Here is a 25,732-nt window from a genome sequence, read left to right on the forward strand (position 1 = left end):
GGAACTTGTTGTATTAATTATTGTATTGTTGTATTAATTATTATTAATTATGTATTAATGCCTTTGCGTGCCTGGTGCAGGGGAACTGGCCTAGCAGGCCCACCCAGGGCAGATTTGTGCTGGTGCTGAGGATCCTCTCCCTGGTGCTCTTATGCTGCCAGCAGCCATATGGGAACCAGGCACGTGCCCGTTCAGCGCTCCAGTGAGCGCAGCCACTGGGATAAGCAGGTACACCAAGACAGAGACATCTCTGTTCTGTGATACAGAAAAGCGTCTGGACAGCTTTCTCATGAAAGGAGATTTCCATTTACTGTTTTTCGCTCAGCCGTATTAATCACAGAGACTTTTATAAACAAAATATGGATCTGTGGCAGAATGTAGGCGAAAAGTTCATTCTGACAGGAGAAAGCACAGCTCAGCTGTGCTCATCAAACTGTTATTTTTCCATGTGCAGTCCAGCTTCCTCTGTTTCATTTGGTATAATAATGTTTGCCTTCCCACATACGATTCCTACTTTTATCTCTGTTTACCATCTCTTTTCTCATGAAATGTCTTTCTTGCCTAAGAGGAGTACCAACAAAACGCTTCTCTGGGTTCCTCTTTAATCCTTCCCTTTTTTTGGTTTCCCAGTGGGCTCTCAGGCTGTGTTCTGGAGGGTTAGTTCTTTGCCAAACACTGACAAATGCCTGGAAAGCTCAGTGCACCACACTATCATCTTAAGGCCCACCATCTTCAGCTGCTGACACGTTTGTTGTGCAGAATCCGAAGCTTTCATAGCATAGTTGTGAGCGAAGCACCACAATGTTAACAAGGATTGTGTTATTAAAACCAGCTGGAAGAAGAAACAGGAAGGTTGGAGTGATACAGGGGTGGAGGAGAGGAATGTCTCTCTCTCTTGTTAATTGACCTGACCTATGGGAGATTTCATTTTGTGGGTAGACTCCAGCAGAAGATGGGGCATGGAGAACTCCTCCACCCTGTGGGTACAGCGTCTTCCACCTCAGCAAAATTCTTCCCTTTCCCTACACCTCTCCTTGTCGCCAGGGGCTCCATTGACTTGGGAAGGGCCACAGTTCTCTGTGCTGTTGTTTTGCTGTGAGGAAAACCACTTCTGCTGTGGGAGGGTACAAAAATGCAGCCTGACTCCTGTGCCTTCCAGCTGCTGGCATGCACCGTACCTGCAGGTAGCACTGCCTCTGCTCCCCAGGACAAAAGTGACACTGGGACTCGCAGACCAAGGCTTGGCCGCAGCTGTGCAAGGCAGCGCAGGACATGGCACCAGTCTCGTTATCACAAATGCCATGAAACCTATGCTGCCTAGTAATTTTGGTGTCATCAGGTGCTGCCTGTAATGGGAAACCATGATTTAGCTGTGGTCCTGATGTGCTGTCTATAATTAGCATGCAGCCCTTTAATGCTAGTTACCTTAAGTATTAATTCCTTAAACATCAATTAAAAAAAATCACGTGGAAATTTACCTCTTCCTCAGAAGAATCATGACTTAACTTGGGGGTACTTACAATGAACTACTTAGGCTTGCTTAATTAGTCAATCTCTGTAAAGGGGTTTCAAATGTGTGAAAAAGCTATCAGACTGCTAAGTGCATTATCTTCAATTAATTTTGTGCAACTACATCTTCACTACCAAGAGGGTCTTTAGAGTGCCGAGGAAAGGAAAAGGAGGCATTACTTCCAATTTAAAAAGTAACTAGTAAAAAAAAAAACTAATTGAAAGATGATTTGACACAGTGGGAATAATGGTGAACACACCATTTTTTTTTCTGTTTCAGCCAGACACCTCCCAGCAGACCAGGTTGCTCACAGCCCCATCTAACCTGGCCTTGAACACCTCCAGGGATGGGGCATCCACATTTTCTCTGGGCAACCTGTGCCAGAGCCTCTCCACCCTCAGAGTAAAGATTTTCTTCCTCATATCTAATCTAAAACTACCTTCTTTTAGTTTAAAGCCATTACCCCTTGTCCCATCACCACACTCCCTGACAAAGAGTCCCTCCCCAGCTTTCCTGTCGGCCCCTTTAGGCACTGGAAGGCCGCTCCCTGTGGCCTTCTCTTCTCCAGGCTGAACAACCCCAACTCCCTCAGCCTGTCTTTGTGTAGGAGAGGTGCTCCAGACACCTGATCATCCTCATGGCCCTCCTCTGGACCCACTGCAATAGGTCTATGTCTTTCCTATGCTGGGGGCCCCAGAGCTGAACGTAGCACTCCAGGTTGGGTCTCACAAGAGCACAGGGGGACACTCACCTCCCTTGCCCTGCTGGCCATGCTTCTGTTGATGCAGCTCAGGATACAGTGGGCTTTTGGACTCTAGGCGCACACTGCCAGCTCACGTTGAGCTTCTCATCAACCAGCACCCCCAAGATCCTTCTCCTCAGGGCTACTTTCAATCCATTCTCCCCCCAGCCTGTATTTTGCTTGGGATTGCCCAGCTGCAGGACCTTGCACTAGGCCTTGTTGAACCTCAAGAGGTTCGCACAGGCCCACCTCTCAGGCCTGTCCAGGTCCCTCTGGATGGCATCTCTTTTCTCCAGCGTGTCAACTGCTTCACACAGCTTGGTGTCATCAGGAAACTTGCTGAGGGTGCACCCAATCCCACTGTCCATGTCACCGATGAAGATGTTAAATAGTGCAGGTCCCAATACTGACCCTTAAGGAATGCCAGTTGTCAGTGATCTACATTTGGACATCAAGCCACTGACCGCAACTCTTTGAGTGCAACCATCCAGCCAATTCCTTACCCACCGAGTGGTCCATCTGTCAAATCCATGTCTCGCTGATCTAGAGACAAGGATGTCATGTGGGAAAACAAGGATATTGTGCGGGAATGAAAGAATCATCATTCATATCCCTCCTCTGCTTTGACCGCTTTCTTTCTTTCTTTCCTTCCACCTTTCCTGTGGACTTAGTCCTCTCCCTCATTGAATATTAGCCCTTTCTCTTCCAAATTTGACATTAGCTTATTAAAAAAAAAAAAAGGAAAAAGTTAAAAAAGAATGAATCAAAACAAAACACTTCAAAATTGTGGAGTCACAGAGGTTCCACCCCCACATCAACCCACTATATAATGTAGCTTGTTCCAAACAAAGCCACATGGAGTTTACTCCTCTTTAAAGGTGAGATGCTAAAGGCCCAGAACAGAGCCTCTGCAAGAGTAACAGGGCCAAGTCCAGCTCAGGAAGTCTCATGGTGTCTCCCCGTTTCCTGAGCCACCCGTGTAGCCAATGGAGATTAGCTCTTAATGTGTTTTTCAAAGTTTTCTATTCTATGTAGGGGCTTATATGCCTTGTTAATTATTCTCATTTTACTTCAACCATTAATAATCTGCTTTTGGTGGAGTTCTCTCAAATCCTTGACAATGGGTCCTTTCTGCTAATACTCTCTCTAGCTGGCAGCTTTATTTAGGCCAGCTACATTGAATTGGACTGCACCAAGAACCTATTTCCTGGATTTTTTTCTCCCACTAGGACTAACAAAAGATAAGAACATTTTTCTTGCTGAGTCTGATTTGGTTTTAGAGTCTTTTCACTTACCTTTTCTTTCTTTCCCAAGAATGATAATTCATCGCTTCCTTGCTGACTGCTGAGGTTCCACATGTTGTGAAAAATTCGGGCAGCTTGTTTAATATAAACATGCATGAGCGGTGGCTAGGCAGCAGTATCTCTTTCTCGGGGTTTGGATCATTTTAATGTGCATTTGCAGTATATTTGTATCACATCTTGGCATTCACTCAGCAATGATTTGAAATCCTATTCATTTACCTTATTTCATCTAAAAGAAACTGGAACAGAGAATAGACTGTTCAATGGCCACAACTTTATTGTCTGCACACTGTAAAGTCACAGCTCAACAAGTCGCATGATGCATTCCACTGGCAAGTCAGAGTTGTATACCCAGTGATCCTGAACACCCCACCTTCTCAAGGAAAGAACTTCTGGCACGAAACAGAAAAACCTCTTCTCCTCAACCCCTTCCCAACTCAGTTTTAGAAAGGTATCAGTAAGGGATATCCACTGTTGTTATTCAATCCAGGGGATATTCAGTTAGTTGAAGGGCCTGACCTGCTCTAACTAGGATGTCGAATGGGATGTTTAGGTACCTTGGAAAGCAGATTGAAAATGGGACAAGTTGTTGTTATAGGGTGCAGACAGAAGTGCAGGAGAGCAGGACTATCTGAAGAAGCTATGAAATTAGCTTCTCACCCTCCTGTATCTTCACCACTTGGTTGTTTGTACAAAAGCTTACAGGACCCCGTCCCTTCATCTGGTATATCCACACATTCCATGCCCACAGGAAGTACTACAGGTGCAAGCCAAAAACTATTTAGAAAAGTCAAGGTTGCCTTGCACGTCAGCCTAAGGACCCCTTACTTTCCATCCCTACCTGAAGGATTAATGTAATTACCCATCATCATTTAACTCACCTGGGCATTAGTCCTGCCTCTGAAAGGAAGGTGAAACAGAGCCTGAAGGTACTATGAGTGCAACCAGATCTAAAAGAAAGGGGTAGTGCTACCTAAAGATTGAAGCCTGACTTGTCTGAGGTGCACTTCCACAAAACAAACCTAATTGCAGGAAGTTATCAATACTTAGCCAAAGTAATAACAGGTCAGGGAGGATCCAGCAAGGTCTCAGTAAACAGTCCGGGATTCTTGCTCCCTTCCCCTTTATGGATGTAAAAAAACAGGGGAAAAAATTCCCACCCTCTTCAAAGGGTTCTGTTTCTTACCAACATTTCAGAAGATCAATTCCCAATAAATTAAGACAAAATCAAAAACACCATATGTCCTGGGGGCAAGGGAAGGTTCACTCCCTCTCTGTCCCTGTCATGTCAGAAGAGCAGCTCTGATACGGCCTTCTGGGGCATACCATGCCCTCACAGGAGCACCGGTGTGACATAGTTGGCAGGGAAGAGACCTAGTTCCCCACGCAGACGTCCTTTCCACCATGATGGGTTGGAGCTGTCTAGAACCTCTACGATGTCTCCACTGCGGAAGCCCAGCTCGTCATGTTCCACAGCATCGAAGTCGTACAAGGCACGGACCCATAGCGTTCGCTGGGAAGGAGATAGAAACAGGCAGGGAACAAGGAATCACATGCTTGATCCAGACCCACTGGTGAGCTCAGGCTCACTCACAAAGTCCCAGATGCCTATTGCGTTGAGCTCATGCTAAGTTCCCTCTTCTAATAATTCTGCATGTTAACTAAGACTGATCTTGAGAACAGTCTTGGAACTACGCTCATGTAGATTCAAGCAGATTCAACCACATTCAAGCAGCTGTGATAGAGTCTTGAGACTCAGAAACATCTTCTAAGATGTATCTCAACAGGCATAACACACTATTCCTCGTGCAACCTCTGTGCAGGTAGCATTGCCTAGACTGCTTGCCATTGACAAGGGACCCACTGAGCTGGGCCTTGCAAGTACATCACTCACTGGTGTCTGCTGGTGCAGGGGGTCTGTGTGTCTCCGTTGCATAGCTGCTGCACTTCCTTGGCCATGATTCCTTAGTCCATGCAGCCCTTCTTTCCTGTCCAGGCTCCCCCCATATCTATCCTAGAAAGACAACAGCAAGAGAAAAGTCATGAATATACTGAGGTGTAAGAATGAGGGGCTTTAAGAGTCATTGGTGGTCAGGGTCCAAGCCTCATACAAATCATCTTAAAAGTCAGCTTCCAGTACAGTCCCTGTGCTGCAGTCCTGGAAGCAATGCCTCTCATGGAAGAGGGCATCTTAGACTGTTCTATTTTGGATTTTTCTTCTTAGAAGTTGGAAGTTGACTGTTCTCAGCTGTGTTCCACATCTGCTGAGGGGCCAGTGGCTTTTTTGGCTTCTGGGAGTTTTGGAGAAAACCTAAGACCTATTCCTAAGTCCTGGAGAAAACCTAAAACCTATTATAAATCACAGGTGAAAAGCCAGCTCAACAAGGGGAGTTTTGCCTTTCTGGAGTTATTATGACCCAGTCTCCCTACTTTACTTTTTCTTTGGGCTCCCCCACACTGTAAAGAGCAGGGAACAGGCCTTCAAATCCAGTAGCTCAATTAGCGAATGAGGAAAGAGAAAAAAAAATCCATAGAAAAAATTGCATGACTGCACATCTGAAGTCATATCAATACAAATCATCCAGGGAGCAAGTTCTCTTTTGTCTGCACAACCAAGGAGTGCTGAGCGTCTTGAGCTCTTCAGGCCTTTACATGCACCGAGGTTGTTTTTACTTTTTTTTTTTTTTTTTTACAATAACAATCTGACAGAATCTGTTATCACGTTAGCTTAGGTTGCCGCAGTACTTCAGTGACACAAGATCTGATCAGTTGTATCAACAGAGGGGAGGAAGAACAGCTTGTGTTTGCTGTGAGCAGCTATTGTTTTCTCCCTCTTGCTGCTGATTTTCTTGCACCTACTCTTCTACATGCTCACTTGGTGTCACTTATGCCTTTGTCTGTCTAAAAGGTCCCTGAGACTGGGGCACAATTTGCACCTCGGCTGTCCCTGCCTAGATGTGACTGAACTCAATTTGGCTTTGCAGCTGCAAGATTTACTGCATGGACACTTCACACCTCTGAGTCTTTCTGCTCTGTAACGCATGTGACTCAGGCATAGACAGTGCTCCAAAGAGTGCAGGTCCTCAGCTTTGTCAGAGATTGTGTTATTCCACCATCAGTCCCCTGACAGGCAATGCTACTTGTCTGATGAGAGAACAGCCATTTCATGATTGTCCCTGGCCATGTGATACAGGAGTTCTCACATCTTAAGGAATGTGGCTTTGGATTTCTTCCCTTCATCAAGACAAGTCCTCTCCTTGGCTGATGCCACACTGTCTCTGCCAAGAGACATGAGACAACCCCAGTGTCATGGCTTTGGCTGGGATAGAGTTAATTTTCTTTGTAGAGGCTCACATGATGCTGTGTTTGGGATTTTTGGGAAAAGTATTTCCCCCCTAATTAATCAGGAAGAACTTTGAAAACATCACCAAGGATTGCTGTTGTCCTCTCCATTCCTATGCCAGCAAGAGAGCAAAGAAACATCATGCATCAGGGGTGCAATGTGATGAAAGGGAACACAAAGGGCCCAGAACAGGAGGAGGAATGTTTTGGAGGAAGCCAGGGTTTTCTAGGTTTACCATAGTCATTTCTAATCCCTGATGTGTTTTGTGGTTCAGACTGTCAGTGGAATAAGACAGAGAAGAAACAGACAGCAAGGTTTCACTTGTTCTACAGACTTGAGAGGAGTTCCTGAAACTACCTATTTGTGTGTGCGAGATCTGGGAGTGTTTTTCCGAACTGTCACAAGACACTGCCCTTGCTTTCCATTTTTTGGGGTGGAGCTCAGTACTCTCAGGCTCCCAGTGAAAGGGTTACAGTGTGCTGATTTCTTTTTTTTTTTTGCTGGTTTGTCATTAAGTCCCAAAGATTACAGAACTAAATAAAAACTGACATTTGTTTCAACCCAAAAGATCTGCCCAGGCCACTGCCATCATTGCTGCTACTTCCATATGAAGATATAACTGACTCTGCCTCCTAAAGCAGACTCAGAGTGGCAGATTTTGATAAAGTGACTGTTCACTTGCTACCAAGCAATCAAGGCCAATGTTTCATGTGCCCAGGCTTCATGTGACCTCTTTCCTGGTAATACCTGTTGCTGGTGCAGTACAGGGACTGGATGATCCACGTATCTCCTGGATATAGAAGAATGAGCTTCTGCAGATGCTCCACCCAGATGGAGTGCTTCCCATCCCATCCGTTCGAGACTCCCACCACGCCTTTCCTGATGGAAGAAAGATCCCAAAAGTGAGGTCAGGTTTTGCTTCCCACCACAACCCTGACTGAAGCTTAGCAATCATTACCTACTGATCATTATCACGATCCTTCACCTTGGAGGCTCTTCCAAAAGTATGCTCCTGCCCCTCTGAACAGAAGGACAAATAAAGAATCCCATATTTTAGATCTTCCCCACCCCCGATTCGAAAAGTGGGTAGTAAAAGGTGATGCTGGGCTGGAAATGTGATCACTGATGTGAGGACCAGCATAGGAGGCAAAATCTTTTTGGAAATACTGCCCTTAACCTTCATTTGTCTCTGCACTAAAATCCGTATATTACTATCATTTTATCATATGGTTGTAGCATCTAGAAGTTCTAATTGTGAACTGAAACCCCACTGTGATGAGCGCTAAACATACCCTGCTGAGCCTATCACCATAACAAATATACAGAGCATTTGCCAAAGCAAACTTGACTCCTGTTCTTTCATTTGCCTGTCTGCATCTTGGAGCAAATGCTGTTCCCTTTCCCTCCCTGCTCAGAGTCAGCCCAAACAGGTTGTCTTACTGACAGATATACATGCATTCAGTCTTTCTTTCTCCTTCCCCAAACTATTATTTGCTGTGATCTGTTTCTCATAGGACCCATAGTGTCTATTTTACATCCTACTAATGCATTTTTAAAGTGCTGAATAAGTGGTCTAGAAAGAGACAACAACACAAGCCCTTCCTTCAGACTGAAAAATAAATCCTCTCTTTATTGGAGCCAGAAAGAATGACCCACATGTAGCTTATAACACTCTCCCGCTTCAGTGAGCAAGTTGTGCACTTTCTGCCTTGCCTCCACCTGTACATCCTGGTAATTTAATACCAGAATCCGTTTCCCAGTAAAGCAGGACTTTGGTTACTGCAGTGACCAGGTGTGTTCACTCCCACTATTGTGTGCGCAACGCATAGCAGGCTTTACTATGTCATTTGCTTGTTCTCCTGGCAAAAAACCAGGCATTCACTGGACTGGGATTTCCCTGCCTTCTTAAACATCTACTACGTCCTTCCTGAATGCACAGCTTGTTCCCAGATCTGCTATGTTCTCCTCAGCAGGACTTTTCAGCCCCCTACCAGCCACTGCGCCAGATTCTGCCTTGGGTTCCTCCACATCCCTTACTACACTCACTAAGTAACAGGAGACAGACGATTCTTCTCAGCACAGAAACTTTCCACTGTAATAACAGCTGCACTCTGTGTGCATTCAAGGACGCTAGGAAACCAGACTCAAATTCTTCTCAGACACAGCCTAACAGCAAACTTTGTACCAGACCTTATGAAATCTAGGCGTTTCATAAGGCACGACCTGCTTCCCTCGATTGTGCAAGGCATCTTAGGATTTCAGCTCTGAGGCCTCAGCACAGCTTTAGCAAAGCACCTCTGTGCAGATTTGCAGCATTTTCTATCACAATCCAAAACAAAATCAGAAAATTCTGCTCAAATTAACTAAAAATCTATGTTGCAGGGCCCACCAGCACAGGGATATGATTGGGTTTCCAAGGACAGACCTCCCTCCTAGATATTCTTGCGAGCTAAAATCCTTCAGTAAAAGGGTTTCTCCCTGAGGAACTCCTAAGGATAGTTTGTGTTTACCTTCTCTTCTCGTTCATCCCTCAGGAAGATCTGCTTCTGCCTGGAGATGGAAGTTGTCTTGTAGTAGTCTACCAGCTTGTTTAGCGAGTAGAATTTCTCTGTCCACAAGTAGTAGTTACCCTTTGAATCCCTCATCACTTTGAAGTGTTGCACATCATCTTCATGCCTGAATCCAGTTGAAAAAGTAAGAGATCACCAACTGGCTTGCACCTTCTTCTTCTTAGAAGAAGTCTTTTCCCGAAGGGAGCCCTAACAGTTCTTTCTGACACTTGGCCAAATCTAGACTTCTGGAAAGTAAACCAGTGGTAGCCCTTATGTGTACTGGACCTAGATGTGGCTCTGTATTTCAAATGACACATCAATTTACAAACGTGGAATGTTGAAAGGCTGGCCAGTCACAAGTGCTATCAGAACAAAGCATAGGGTTTTAAAGCCTCTCATTTGAAATAAAGGCCAGAGGAGCTTTGAGGTCCGCAAATATCTAATAGCTTTATTCTGTACTATGTATGAGACACAAAGGTACAGTTGTAGTCTACCCTGAACTGGAAGGGATGACTTAAACAAGCATCTGATACACAGAAAGAGGTGGCCACAGCAGAGTTAGTGTTCCTGGCAAAATGTTTTCCTGCATTCCCCCCAGATAATGTTTGAACTCTCTGAATCAGAAACTTCACAATGCTTAAAAAAGGCATTGCCAATCACTACTTTAATTTAAAACTGATTATTGATTGAACATTGATTAACTGAAAATCAGAAAACCAACCATCTTTTAACAGCTCTGCTTTGAAGCTCTGAGAATACACTAAGATAGGCTGAGATACACTAAGTGGCTGAAATGAAGGAGGGCTGCTAGTAAAAAGAAAAAAAAAAAAAAGGCTATTCTTATCCAATGGCTGTTTTATTGATCTGTGGGAAATAAGTTAATAATGTAATTCTGGTAGTAGTGGAATTCTTGGATATAGCAAATGGCACTGTCAAGAAAATAAACCAAATGGAAGGCACACTTTTTGCACTGTGGAAGATGTCCTGTGAACCACCTTGCTTTGCTGCAGCTCCTTCAGAGAAGCAAGTCACCAGGGGATGCAGCTTTGAAATGGGGAATTCACTGTGTCACTTGAAAGGCAGAAACATTTGGGAATCAGATGCCTAATTCATTCTCATTCATGTGACACAGCAGCACTGCCAGCGACTGGCAGCATGCAAACTTCCTGAGAGGCAATGTCACATTAAGACTCCTGTCATTAGGAAGCCAGACCATTAGAAGAGACCACTTATGGAAGAGACCATTCACCAGGAAAAGGGACAGGAAAACATTATGCGGAGCAGATACCTGACAGAGATGGAGAAGTCACCATGAGAGTTCTGACTGGCCCGGACAATGAAGGAACCAACTCCTTTGCTCATGAGGATGCTCTCGGCTTCGTGGCGGGATATCCTCTCATCAAACCATCTGTCAAGTGGGAAAAATCATGGAGACAAGAATAAAGAAGGTGAATTAAATTAAGGAATAGAAAAACTGAAGGTAGGGAGTACATGAATAAGCAGGATGGAAGAAAGACAAAACAAAATAATCAGAGGATCCCACATGTCTACTCCCACTGGCCATGTGGAGGCAGACCATTTTCTCTGAGCTGTAAAAGCATGTGCATGCAAAGAGAACCACGTAAGCTTTGGCCTGCTAAGTAACACTCAGCTGAAAGTGTAATTACAGGCACAGTAGAGTAAGGTGTTAGTCAAGGAAATTTAAAATTACAAATGTGTATATATATGTACATATACACACAATTCTCAGACATACATCAAATTGCTCTTGGTAAACTGATTGAAAATTACCGGACTGTGATGGATATATTGCAAGGGACAAACATAAATTTTTAACAGAAGCAAGGCATGAAAGTTTCAGTACTAATAAATTGGCTTTTGCAAGAGTTATACTACCACAAAATCTCAGAAACACAGAATACATAAGTACGCTTATGTAAATTTAACCAAACATAACAAACGGATAGTATAAGGCACTGGACAAATAATGAGAAAAGTCACCTTAAACAGTAAAATAATGTAGTGTCAATAGGAAATTTTAAGTGGAGAGAAAAAACATCATGTACACTCGTATACGTCTGTGGCTAATAAGATCTACAATCTGCAGTCTTCTGCCTTTATGTAATGCTTAATTACCTGTATTGCATTACAATTAAGGACTGATAATTTCAGACTGTCATTTCCTCTTTTGAGTTTTGTTATTCTTCTCCATCACAGTTTACCTATGTATCATTAACAATCAAAAGGGAAATCAGGCTTTAATCACCACTGATAACTGCTCTTGATGATTATTGACAATACATAGATAGGAAAAATGGCCCATCAAAAATAGGAGACAACTTTCTTCCCTACATCTGGTTCTAGCATCTGGCCTTCAAAGTGCAGACGTGCTACTCATAGAAAAGTGTCAAAGTGGAAATGTTTCTTCACAGTTCTCGCACAGAGAAAACATCGTGAGGAAAATGTGTGTGAAAAAAAGAAGCTGCTAGTGTCCCTGCATGACGCCACAGCCCTGAGAAAAAGTGAACAAGCACAATTAGCCGGGAGATTCTGTCCCCATGAGGCCCAAAAGCAACAGCCCATATTTGTAAAGCAAATTAAAAACGTCCTTCAGCTCAGCCAGGCAGGCTGGCTCATGTCCAAACAGACTATCCAGTAAGTGCCACCTCCAAAGGGGACAGTGGCACTTCTTTGTAGGCCACAAAATCCCTGCACGCTCCCAGTTCGCCTGCCCAGGGCACCAGCGTGTTAGAGCTAGCAGTACTGGGCTTGGTGCACGCTCTGCCTCCTTCTTCTGAAATGCTGCATCACTTTTACAAAAGATGGCAATTAGAGGGGCTTCAGGGAGGATTTCTGCCAACTGAAAGGAAAAAGGTTATAAAAATGCCACCCGTTGGCATATTTATGGCACGGGGCTGGACAGCACATTTAGCAAGTGTTTAAACACCTATCAGTCCTTGCTGTCGTGTCATCTACGCGGCGGGGAGGGAGGAAGGGGGGTATGCCTGTCCTCTGGCAGATCTGTGTTTGGGTGTGCAGTCACGAAGCGTGGAGAGGGGTGTGTGTGTGTGTGCGCGTGTGTGTGGGAGCAGGGTGGCATGTCTGGTCTATCGTCTCTGTCAATCCATTAGCAACACCAGCTGTCACATTTCGTGCAGCATTGCACTGACCTCTAGTGCATCGAGAGAAACTCGCACACGCTTCGTGGGGGGAGGGAACGTGGATGGCAGGGTAGGAAAAAGGGAGTTAATGTAGTTAAGAGTGTGGGGGGGGGAGGCGGATTACATTTTTTTATAATTCATTTATAGAGAGTTCTCGCTCTTCCTTTTGTGCTCAGACTCTGTCTCTGTTGCCAAGACTTCACATCATGCCTATTCTTCTGTCCAAGGAGAGCTAAATGCAGTTCCTGCCACATCCCGGTGACATCCCTCTGCGCAGCAGTAACAAAGGAGACACTTGAGAGTGATGCAGAGCATTGAGAACCATTCAGTTCGGAAAGAACACAGGATGCTTCAGGGTAGGAATAAGGTGCGCTGGCAGAACTGTGTATAGCATTATGGCAGTCCTTGCCAGCCTTAAATTGCAGTAGGTTATAACCAGTGCTTCCTCTGTCACACCTGCCTACCTGCACGCACACACAGACACTCTATGTGGCACTGTGTAATGGTGGTGCCCACAACACTTACGGGGGAACGTGAAAATCAATGAAGTTCTTAGGAACGTAGCCCTCTTGACCCCTGAGTTCAGCCTTGTACCACTCTTCCTGGGAGCTCAAAACCTGCAACGGAGAGACAGATGAAATAAATGCATCTCCTGAGAAAGGCAAAAGGAACTAAGATTCTGATAGAAAACTAGAATTTTGTGTAAAAGAAAAAAAGAAAAAAAAAAAGAAAGAGAACTCCTCAATACGCTCTACTTCCCACCCACCTCGCAGCAAGGGTAGTGGCTGATGACCACTTCACTGCAAACAAAGCAGCAATGAAGAATGCTGGGTGGAATTAGACGGACAGCTTGTTAACTTTATCCCTTCATCTGAATGCCGTTTCAGGTGGCTGGGGATGCAGCCTGAATATCTCTGATGTCTGTGAGATGGAGGAAATCAGCTCTGAAGGAGTTAATAGGGGTTTAAGGAGTTCTCTGTGCTGCTTTTAATAGTTAGTACTGGATCATGTCAGCTTCACAAGGGAGGAAAAATCGATGAAAACTCCTCTGACGTCTGTGTATGAGGGGTATACAGCTATACCTCTGTGTGTGTGTGTTATGGCTGCATGGATATCATCATGCTCTCTTGCAAGTCATTTTGCAAGAGAGTATTTAGTGGGTTAAGTCCTCAGCAGCCCTGAGCTTGCCAGGGCAGATAAAAGTAGGAGGCAAAAAAGTATTTTAAAGCCACTATTAGCCACTTCCAAGATTGCTGGACAGCAGGAAGCCAGCCCACAGTGCACACTGGCGCAGCTTTGCGAGTGTTGACATTAATGTTGACTGGAATGGCCCTGAGGGACAGCACCACTGACCAGGGACTGCCCAAATTCACTGCTCCCTGGCTGATGGCCTCTGATACAGCTCTAAGTTAGAGGCGAGAGGACGGATACAACCATTTTGTGATTTTGCCGCAAATGGTGTGGTGTTTGGTTTGACGTTCCAGTTCCTGGGATGGAATTCCTTTTTATAAAGTAGAACATGTTTCTGTTCCTTCTGGGTTTGGAGAGGAGCCTGAAAGTGTGAGCCCTGACAGTTTTTGAAGAAAAAAAGCAAGTGGAAAAGACTTCATTTGAAATCTATTGTTAACAATAATAATACTCGTTCTGTAAGCCAATCTCATGTGTTTGGGAGCTTAACACACATTCTAACTGCTTGGTGCTGGCAACAGGATGTTACTGTCTCCGGGGCTGATTCCCCATTGCCTTGCCTGCCACACAGGCTTTTTCCGCGCATCTGGGTAATGAAAAGTTGAGGAGTAGAAAGCTGTGGAGATCTCTGCTTGTCCGGTCACTGCTTCACCCCCCGCGGGTGCTGGATTAAGGTTCCTTTTTGCTGCTGTGGCAAACCGAAGGGGATGTTAGCTACACCCTGTGCTGCCTCATGGCCTGCGCTGTTGGCAGCAGGGTTTCCAGAAGGACCTACCTGATGGTCCTCGGTGAAAAGCTGGAAGGTTTCACTCAGTGTGTCATCCTCTCAAAGAAGGATGTGGGTGTGTGTGTGTGTGTGTGTGTGAGAGAGAGAGAGAGAGAGAGGGTGGATTTCCTCCTGTCACTGGTGGTTGTGGGCCTTGTGTTTCCTGTTTTCTAATCTCTACATCAATACTGTTCATCTTATCTCCCTCACAGATCAGAAAAGACAGCCGGGAGGTTGCTCAGGCAGCAGAAGGGGGCTCGGGACAGGGTATGAATATGTGTGTGCGTACGCCAGAAGGAAAGATGTTACTCAGGCGAATTTACCGTTACTATGGCTTGGGCGGTGTTATTTTGTTCACCTCAAGGACGTTAAAACAGGAGGCAGCCTGACTTTTGCGATAGTGAAGTTTCAGTGACAACTAATATTAATACTGGTGTGTAGCATTATTTGACACTTTTCATCAGTAGCTTCTAATGTAATTTGAAAGGAAGCTTTAGCTTATGATGATTTTACAGGGAGAGAAATGGAGTAACAGAAGGAAAAGTGATCTTGCCAACACTGTCACCCAAGACAGGGGCTTAATGAAACCGCAGTCCCCTTAGAAAGCAGATATCAGGTAAATACCAGGGATGTGAGGACTACTCTTGAACTAAGGAAGAATCAGGAATGAGAGTTTTCATCAACCCTTAAGAGAACAAGTGATTTCTCCAGAACACTTCTCATAGCTCTCTGGAAAAAAATGGTCTTTGATCTCAATGAGTTCTGGATGCCATCAGCTTTGTCTAAGCTTCAAAGATTAAAAGGGCAATAAAACAAAAAATGGTGATGGAAGAGGCAAGGCTGAGATGTAATATCTGGCCATTAAATGGAACAGCTGGGAATGTACAGAGAGGTAGTAAAGGCTTCGTGGCAGAGCGAGGGTTTAGACCTGATTGTTGTACAACATCCCTTCGGCCAGTGAAGGAGTCAAGGCCTTAGAGAGGTGTTTTACTCAGTCATTTCACACTAAAACAGAATAGCTATGCTGTGGACTGAGAAGTGAATAAGTAATGAGGGTATAGGTTTAACAAGTAGTCCCCTATGGGACTTCAGTAGGGTTCTAACTGTTCTACCGTAACATAAGCCAAACAACTTTAAAGAGACTCTCATACTCTCACATGCGCTGTATTGCATATGATCATCTCTACTTCTGCCAGTCTGTCGTTCTTTCACTACTAAATTCCTGCAGGGTGTATATAACAGTATTAGCTGAGGACCATTTAAACTCTTCCATTATGTGTATAACAGACTGTTTTGTGGATATTTCCTCTTCCATTTGCAATTGCCTAAAACCCCTGTGGCAACTAACAGTGATTACTTACAGTGAAAAGTTACGTATAAGTTCTACAATGCATGACACCTATCATTTCTAACAGTTTAATAGTTGGAAATAAGGAAAACAGCAATCTGTCTGGCCCACACTCATCCTGCCTACCTTTAGACATAGTCTTCCTAAACACAGTCACCCTAGACTACCTATATAGTCCATGAAAACAGAGTGAATCTTCAAAATCTGTTCTGCCAAAGACCTGGATCTCTTCCCCTGCAAAGATACTTCCTTGCTGACTACTGGAGGACTGTAGGACAACTACATTTGTAGTTTAGGGACCTAAAATCAAGTGGAGCGGACACAGACTCAAGTGACCTGGGAGTTGCTGGTTGACGTGTAGCAAGCCATATGGGTGTCTAGTGTCCTGCATTTCTATCCCAGTTAATGGACATCTGTGTTCGTCTGTTTTGTTAATGCAAATTGGAGCACAGAAAGACCTGGCAGAATCTTGGCACTGAGCTGTGGTCATGCCTGGAGCTGCGCTTACCTTCAGTATGTCCCCAGCCTGGAAACTCAGCTCATCCTCTCCAGAAGCAGTGAAGTCAAACTTGGCGATGGCTTCCATACTGTGTCTTGGTGGCAGGGCAGAGCTGGAAGAAGTATATGCTTGTCAGCATCAACGAGCTGCTGGGACTGCTGAGTTTAGCTTATAGAAAGCTTATAGGCAATGCTGTGATTTGCACATTGCTGAGAATGCACCTACCATTAGAAGAAGGTAGTTACTAGACACTGAAAGACATTAGCAGGCAGAAGAGATGACATGGCCAAGAAGATATAACTTGCTCAAGTAATTCAAAGAATCCAACGTGTAAACTCATTCCAACAGCTGCAGAAATTCCTCTGCAGCAATTTCATGGAAAAGTTTGCACACATCACCCAAATAACCTGGTAGCAGGGAAAAGCTTCTTCTGCGTAGACCAAGGACCACTCTGACACAGTTCCCAATAAAGCAAGTGATTCTGTCATGCAATAGAAGAATGCACTTGCCCTCTGCAATGACTAACTCTTTATCTCAAGAGAGAGACAAATTGTGGACAAAATGAACAGCTTGCAATAAATGTAATTTTTTCTTGGATGGAGTCCACAATTCTGAAGGTTGAAAGAGACTTTTTTCTGTGATGGCTTAGCATGGCTAACCACAACTTTCAGCCAGGAAAAACTGTTTGCAGAAAGACTCCAGTCCCTGTTTTGAAGTGGACAGAGTGTGAAACTGTAGCACTGACAAATTTAAGGCATGCACCTACCCTTCCTCAGCGTTCATAACTTAGGAGCCTGAAATGTACCAGACAGCCTGCAAACCAGAGCCTGCTTTTCATCAGCAGAGCACACGTGGCAGGGGAAGTAGCAACACGAGCTTTGCTTCTTCACCACTTCCTGCTCATGTAACTCGGGACCACTTCTATGATCAAGAGAGTTACTTGGTTCCCATGGCTGGCTTGTGGACCCTGCAGCCCGGCAGTGAGGCTGCCAGTGACAAGGCAAGAAAAGCTAGGCAGCGCCACATTCATCAAAGGCGCTGCTGGGGGTTGTTCTCACAGTCCAGCTTGTGAAGACCATCCAACAGCTCTAACACAGAAGTAACTTTAATGGTTACTAAGCTGGGTTCATCCGAGAGCAATGATCCTGAAGCCAAAGGCTCCATTACCTACCTTCACCTCCCACAAAAAAAATACAGGAAATACATAGAGAGGTTAGAAGGAAGAAAATTACAGACAGAGGTAGTGCTGTTGAGATGGCACCAGGATTCAAGAGGAAAAACGCCGGCATGGAAATATAAAACATTTCAGAGGGAAAAAACAAACAAACAAACAAACAAACCAGGAGATCTAGTCAGGATAGCCAGTCTAGCTGGGAACTAGTCACAAACCATTGGGGTGACTGACTTGTCAGTGCCACCAGTGTTGACTGAGGTGGTGGCAGATAGCAATGCAGCAACACCAAGGTTTGATCCACAGAGGCTGACTGTTCCCTCCTGCCTGATGCCTGCCTCACCAGCAAGGACTCTTTGGGTGTCTTTACGCAGGCAGTGAGCGTGCTAATGCTTAGCATGATATTTCGGTAAATCCTAGCTGGCTTCTGTGCATGTTAACTGTATAAAAACAGTTATTTATTGGCTAAGTTGTGTATTTCCTGCTCGCAGAGTCCCTTTGCGCTTGACAAAAGATGCCTGGATAAAGCAATCCACTTTAGATGGGCCACAGCGTCACTGGAGATTAGTACCGAGATCCGTTATATCTCATTTCTAACTACAAAAAAAAAAAAAAATCTTCACTTGCTTTCTCTTGGATTCCGTTAGCACCCTCTTTTTTTTGCTGCTTATTGCAGGTGAATTTGTATTCATGTGACTGACGCGAGCTACGCAGCAAATTGGTGAGCAGTCACGGGCAGCTCTGCCCGTTAAGCGCGAACCCTTCCTGGAGCAGCCGGGCTTGTTTCAGTGCTGGGGCCTCCCAGGTGGCTTGGCACACACGCGGCTGTCGTGACCTGCCATACGCCTGCAGCTCCAGCCCAGTGCCTCAGAGTTTTGTCAAACGCTTCAATACTGAGTCACAGCACCTTACCAATGTGCTTTATTCACGTTATTGAGCTTCCCGGTTGTTCCCCTGACCTTTTCACCTCCTTTTCTCACCATCCACTTATTGATGCTCTTTAATTCTTACTTATTTGCACTGTATGTATCAGATCTGCAAATATGGATTAACCTTGGCCTCCGATTGCCCCTCGCTTATTCAAGGCACTGGTGTAACTCTGTAGGCGCAGATCAGACCTGATCTGGGGACTGCCCTCTATTCTTGCACTGACATGCTTGGAGCTCCAGTCTGCAACACCCCACAGCCTGTGCGAGCCACCTGTGCACTAATAGAGCATAAGGGAACGAAGTAGGGGTGGAATTAACCATAGAGGGAACTAGCTACACAATGATACCCTTTCATGGAAGGGAACTGAAGAAAAAGACCGAGGAAAATTATTTTAATAAGGGATGTATTTCAGCATTATATCTTGCAGCAGAGGGCTGCTGCAGAGAGATCAGAGCCAGGAGTGCAAAAGATTCCTGGAACTCCTAAGTGCAGAGCATTAATCTCAGCTTGAGAGAACAAAACAAAACACACAAAACAAAAGCAAGCAGTTAAAAACAGTAAACTGCTTAAATACAAATCCAGTACTTGATTTTTGCTCCTTAGTGACAGGAGAGACAGTGGGGTCTCTCTCTGCAGGAGGTATGAGAGGAGAGAGCCTTTCGTTTTTCAACATCCCAAGCGATAAAGATGCTATTGGAGACGTGACTCCCTCAAAGGGAGAAGGGCTTGCGAAATGGTTAAAGTCTCCTCTCTCACCTCATTTTCGATTTCAGCAATCACAACCATGGGGAGAGACCAGGAGACAGATACCTCTTCAAACAATCTAACACATGGATTAAATGTGCTTTTCATTGCCAGCGGCTGGATTTAGAAGCGACTCTAATACCATACACAGTGTTGGCTGTGTTGATAAATCAGCAATGCAGTAACACTGTGGCCTTAAGCTCTTTCCCCACCAACTACTAAAGCAACACTAGGCAATAATCCTGTCTTTGAACTCCAGCCTACCACTTTTCATCACCTGAACTTCAAACCAGTTCTGTTTTTCTGATCCTGTTCCTCCCTCCATCTGTACCTCGAGGATCCTCGCTCCGTGCGGGTCAGTGCTGGGCCCTCATGAAAACTCCCCTGCCAGGGGCTCTTTCTGTCCCTCTCTGCATGTGTGTGACCTCGGCACCATCCCACGACACACTGAGATGGGATTTTTTTTGTAATTGTCATAACTTACATTTCATTTCTCAAGCACCTTTCATCCCAAAGGACAGCACTGCTGTTTGCAAACAGCCGGATTCCGCTTTTAACTGCCTGGTGCAACTCCTTTGAGCTTTCGAGTAACCAAGGACAATTTTAGACTGTGCATAATGTTCTGTGCGAAAATCACCTTTGTACAGGATTTAGCGTGCAGCCCATGCAATGTTTAAAGGAGGATTTTTCAGTTCTGAGTGTGGGTCGACCGGTACCTCCATTTTGTGCTGACTCCCTGCATGGAGGTGAATTTTCTCTGTGGTTCCCCACTGTAACGAGGCGGATCCAAGGGGCATGGGGCTACTGCCATTCTGTGGGACCAACACAGCAGAAGACTCATGAAAGGAGAAGCGAAAAGCGGCTCGGCTTTGAGAGCACTAGGTAGGTATTTCAGCTTGGCAAAATGCCATGAGCAAGAACATCAGCATCTCTCTGTTGATCAAAAGCGTCAAGGCCTAAATCATGTCAGCAAGCAACACGGACCGACAGCAGCATCCCAAAGAGTTTAACACCGTTCCCCTACACCAAGCTGGATCAAAATTCCATAACAGCAATGCCAGGGAAGGTCACCACCTACGAAGAGGTTTACCACTGCGGGACAGCCCAGGCTCAGCCCCACTCAATCTCACGTATTAACATCACAGAAGAGGGCACGGGTGGCAGCGGTGTGCCTGCTTAAAGGAGCCACATGAACAAAAGGTTGATTTTCATGCCTGCAGCATGCACACCTCCAGCGGGCAGCTCCATCCAGTGAGGTTTTGCACTGATGGATGCCGTGTGAGCTGCTGTGTCTTTGTTCAGTTCTGCAAGAACAACCTATTGGACTGATGAGCAAACAGGGATGGAATTCAACCCCGAACATCTGTACAGAAACTCCAGATGACATTTCAGCAGAAACAATGGTGAAGGGACCCGTTATCTAGAAGAGCTGTGATAGATAAAAGCTTTGTTGTCACCAGCTAAGCCACATACAAGTGGCATGGGAATATTTCGTTCCAAAAACACAAACCTCTTGCTACCGAGTTAACGGCGCAGCTCCGCTGACTGTCAGTGATAAGAGGGTAAAATTTATATGGGAGAACAAGTCACTAAAATGCTCAGCACTGCCACATTTAAGTCTTGGCTGTCCTGCCATCCATAGGAATTCAGAGCTCTGGGCTGAGACCCTGCACAACGCCCAGACAAAATATATCTCCTAGGAACGGGAATCACAGAACGAACGAACTTCCAGGGCTCTATAACCAACAGCAGTTGGTAAGAAATGCCCCAGGCAAGGATGGCACCTCATCTCCCTGAGGAAAACCTGGGCCTTCTGCGCTGCTTCCAGCCACGCCAGAGCAGAGCTGGGCAGCACCACGGGAAGCCTGTACACCGGCAGCACCAAAAGAGAGTATCACAGCACTGCAGATTATTGTGAGAGTATACAATCGTGAATCTTTGCTGTGCCAGGGTTGGTGTGGAGTACTAGGGTGGGGGAAAGCACCTCCTGTTTGCCCACCTCCTCCTTCGGTTTCCAGCAGGTCAGATTTGGCTGAGGGGCAGGGATTTGTCCTGCAGAAGCACTGCCCTGCTGGGGAAGCTGCTGAACAAGACGGCACTGGGATCCCATGCTCTTCCCCTGCCTTGCATTTCTTTACTTCTCCCTCCAAAAGCCCACCATCCTCCCTGGTACCTTTCCCACACAGCTCAGCCCCCCCAGGTCCCTGAGCCGTGCTCGCCCCATACCTTGTGGCAGCTCTCCTCTCCTCTGGCACCTTGCTAGAAAGCAGGAGGCACGTTACCATCTAGGGGACGGAAGAGAAGGAGAGCTCAGCCCATAGCAGGCTCCTCCCTGCAGCAATAATGTGCCACATCGGTAGCGGGTCCACGTGAGTGGACGATGACAGTCGGGAGTGGGCACGGGACAGATGTGGGGGCACAGCACGGTGCCCGTCACAGGACAGAGTGGGCACGGACCATTATCAGTCTCTAACGTTGGAAATATTTGGTACGATGTGTGTTTATAATGGTGCTGGCAGTTGAAAAGGACCTGCCCTTTGCTGCTGCCCCAGCCCAGCCTGGTTTAACAGACAAATAAAGGAGGGTACGGTCCCTTAAAAAGTGTAAGTTGTACCCAAATAAGGAAAACAGAAAAGAGCACAGACCTGGCGAGTTAAATGAGAAACCATATAAAGTCCGTTGAAAAGCGTATCTTGAGGAACAAGTAGCTGCAGACATAAAAACATGTAATAAAATTATTTTCAAAGACAACAGAAGCAGGAAGCCTGCCAGAGTGTCTGTAGGGCTGACAGATGATTGAGATGTAAAAAGAGTGCTCAAAGAAGATAAGGACAAGGCATAAATGCTAAATGAATTCTCTGCATCCATGCATCTTCCAAAGGAATGTAAGTTGGTCCCTGTACTGGGGTTTTCTCTGCAGAGAAGAGCCAGGGGAACCGTCTCCAGCTGAAGAAATGGAAGAAGAGGTTTTAGGACAAAACAGTAAATGAACAGGAGTAAATCTGAGGATTTGATATTTCAGAAATCTTGACGGAAACCTAAACTTAGCATGAAATAATAACTGTTGAGCAATTAAGCTGTGGTATACAATGTAGTACCTAACCTGGCCTCAATACTAAGCCGAAAAGCAGCAAACACCACAATTTTTAAAAGTGCTTTGAGGGGATGCAAAGGGCAGGTCCAACTTCTGTACGTCTGAACTGATAGAAACAACTATGAAGAAAAGAATTACTGGGCACAAGAGAGAAATGACATAGCAATTGCCCTTCACGCAGCTTTTGCAGAAGGAAGTCATACTGCCCAAATCTGATGCAGTTCTTTGAAGGAGCTGATGAACACGTGGATACGGGTGATCATTTGATATGATGTACTTGCGTTTATATTCCTTTCAGACGAAGACTCTCACCAAAGACTCTTAAAAAACCTCCTAAGCTCTCCAAGAGGAAGAGGAAAGTTCCTTTAGAGGATTAACAGCTTATTAAAAGTTATTAAATGAATGAATAGTTCAACATACTCATAAATAATCTGGAAAAAATGAAGTGACAAAGCTTACTGATGAGAAAAAAAAATCAGGGTAATACAAATTAAACCTGATCACGAAGACTTGCAGACGGGTTTCAAAATACTGTTAAAATGAAAGACAAATCTCACTGCTAATGACTGCAAAATAATGGATGTGGGAATAAACAACCTTAACTATATGAACACAGTGATGAACTTAAAATTAGCAACTATCACTCAGGAAAAATACATTTGAGCCCCTGCAGATAACTCTATCAAAGCATCAGCTCAGTGGAAGTCAAAAAGATGGGTTAGGAAATGTCAGAAAAGCAACAGAGAACAAAACCTGAAGCAACGTCGTGTCACCATACAAATCCATGGGGCACCTGTTTGAATATTTATAACTTGAATACGGCAGCTAGTTCTCACCCCTCCATTTCAACAATGGAGGCAGTAGTATTTGGAAATAATACAGAGAAATCACTAAGAATGACCAAAGGAATGGAAAGTTTCTGAACAAGAGAGGTCCACATAAAACAGACTAAGATCCTTCATCCTAGGAAAAAAGTTGTCTGAAGGGTAAAGGCAAAAGCAATGTGGAAAATAGTGAGAATCACGGAAAAGGCAAAGAGGAAATTTTTATGCATTGTTTCTCATATATACTAGCAGCTCATTGTAAAGAGAGCCGGGATCTGGCAGGCCCCAGTGAAAGAAACTTCACTGTCTACTTGCCTTTTCTTCCCCTCCTTCCCCAAACCCTGGCTGGGCACAGCCTCATGGGCGGCGTGGAGCTGTAGCCTGACGCGATTCACCCTTTCCTATGAGCCCCAGGGCTTCACAAAACCCACCACTTTGTGCTAGTCTAAGACAACCAGTCCAGCAGCAAACGGTGGCCATTCCCACATGCACCACCCTTTCAGGAGGGAATGATGTCCCTGGAATAGCTGCTAGTGAAAACAGAGGTAGGCTGTACGTTATGGAGCACTCAAACCAGGAAGGGGTAGAAGGAATGAGGTTTCCCTCTGCAGAGGATAATCCCCTATATGTTTTGCTGGAAAAAAAAAAAAAAAAAGTATATATATATATAGATGAGGATAGCAGGGGACCATAAGAAGTGTATAGCAGTCAGCTCTCATTGTGGAAAGTTTTACACATGGCTATCACTGCACACATCAGGAATACAAACTTCTGTACAGCCAGGTGCGACACTGATCCTCACAGTCCCCTTGTTTTTCAGCTATGTTCATTTTCATGCTCTGTGAATGGCCTGACAGATTACATTACATTACGCATTGTAATGACCTATTTTCTCTGTTTTTACCATGATGTGATCTAACGAGCCCCCCAGCAAGAGAGTTGCTGTGAGCTGTCACTCATGCCTGCTGCCTGGCACTGTCAGAAAGCACTGGCTGCCTTCCTGATAGATATCCAGAACTATTCCATGATAATATTGAATATATTTAATGTCAAACCCTAAAATACATGGCTTTCTCTGCTGCAAATAAAAGACTCAACAGTGGCAGGCTCCTAACAATGAGAAAGGATTGGGAATAGGACAGGATAAGAACAAACACTCTTTTCTTTCTTTTTTTTACATCTGTAGAATTCTCCCCTGACACCATTATGGTAGTGTGTTAACCTTTTCACCACGCATCACAGCTGTGTCAAAAAAATTCAAAGAAACACCCAGATAATCCTGCCAGAATTAATGGTAACCCTACAGAAAGGGCTGTAGACTCCACGTTTTGGCCAACCTCTGTTAGACAACCACATGAACCTCAAGCCAAGCAGACAGATTATTCCACAACTACCTGCTGCAGACTTCTTACATCATCCTCAAGAGCATCTGCTACTGACACTAACAGAGAGGGTATGGATGAACATGGCTATGGTATGGTCTGGGAAGACCTGGATTTAAAAAATTTGATTCAGATAAGCTTACACCTGGTTTTATGCTTAAGTGAACAATCCAAAATAAATGTGTCTGCAAAGATGTCTGAAAACTGCCTAAGAATAAACTCACACACAAAAAAAAAAGAAAAAAAAAACCACAAAACTTTATTCATTTCTTCTTGAGCTGGAGATTTCAAGAGAAAAAACTTCTCCAAAGGCATTTTATCCACTTCAATTTCTATCTGGGAGACAGGGGAGCTGCCAGAAATAAAATCAAACAGAAGGTAAAAGAAAAAAAAAAAAAGAGAGAAGGAAAAAAAGGGGAAAAAATGTTTTTTCCAATAAAACATAGGAATCAAACATTTTGCCTACTCCAAATTGTTCAGGTTGCTAATATATGAAAGCTTAAGTGGCTACGGTTTGTTTGTCCTCAGTGTAAACTACTTCTCCATGTTCTTAATTAGTTTTCCTCCAAAAGTAACATTGCCAGCAAGGAAAACAGAAGTTGGAGTGTGGAAACAAGGGAAATTTCAATTGCTATATTTTGTTGTAAGTAATAACTCAGCATCTGTGGATTCAGGAGCATCAGGGCTGTAAATCCACATAAAGCTGAATGTTATGAATGGAAGCTGTCTGCTCCTGCCTGATCTCCCATCTATTCCTGTCCCACACTCAGATGTGCTCCACACACAGCAATTCATCCTCCCTCACCGCTTTGCTTTCTGCAAGCAGCTGCTCGGGCTGTCCGTAGTGACAGGTCATTAGCGGGCAGTTATTTTTTTCAGGACTGAGTGCACAGGAGTGGCAGCGCTGTAAAAGCTTCTCTGCAGAGCTCCGTGAACTGATCTGGGCAGAGCTGTGTCCCAGCTTGCTGTGCCTCCTGTTAATAAAGATTGTCTCGAAATCTCTGCGCCGTGTTGGTCACCTGCAGTGGTCCTACCTGTTCGCACCATGGGATTTTCAAACAGCTCAGCCAACTCTGCATCACTTGTTGACACACTCACCTATTGCTGTTCTAGCGCTGGACTTGTCACCCTCATAAACCACATTCAGTTAAGCTGCAGTGACTAAAGCCTACTG

General features: G+C 44.8%; 1 protein-coding gene across 7 annotated transcripts in view; it reads right to left on the bottom strand.

The window, feature by feature from the left end:
• Nucleotides 1-3,808: 3,808 nt before the first annotated feature.
• The window catches only part of GRAP2 (GRB2 related adaptor protein 2), a 103,959-nt gene continuing 82,035 nt past the window's right edge, over nt 3,809-25,732 (bottom strand). For 6 of the 7 annotated variants that reach the window (XM_080554932.1, XM_080554934.1, XM_080554933.1 and 3 more), the window contains 7 exons: nt 16,423-16,525; nt 13,138-13,229; nt 10,740-10,859; nt 9,410-9,575; nt 7,647-7,778; nt 5,451-5,570; nt 3,809-5,069 (listed from right to left, as the gene is read on the bottom strand). In XM_080554932.1, the coding sequence (XP_080411058.1) occupies nt 4,890-5,069; nt 5,451-5,570; nt 7,647-7,778; nt 9,410-9,575; nt 10,740-10,859; nt 13,138-13,229; nt 16,423-16,500 (888 nt within the window). In that variant the 5' untranslated portion in view covers nt 16,501-16,525 and the 3' untranslated portion in view covers nt 3,809-4,889. Of the gene's footprint in view, nt 5,070-5,450; nt 5,571-7,646; nt 7,779-9,409; nt 9,576-10,739; nt 10,860-13,137; nt 13,230-16,422; nt 16,526-21,484; nt 21,549-25,732 lie in introns of those variants that run through there. The other variant, XM_080554931.1, reaches the window with a different exon arrangement.

Source organism: Anser brachyrhynchus, assembly GCF_964034855.1.
Source record: "Anser brachyrhynchus genome assembly, chromosome: 1".
Taxonomy (NCBI): Eukaryota; Metazoa; Chordata; class Aves; order Anseriformes; family Anatidae; genus Anser; species Anser brachyrhynchus.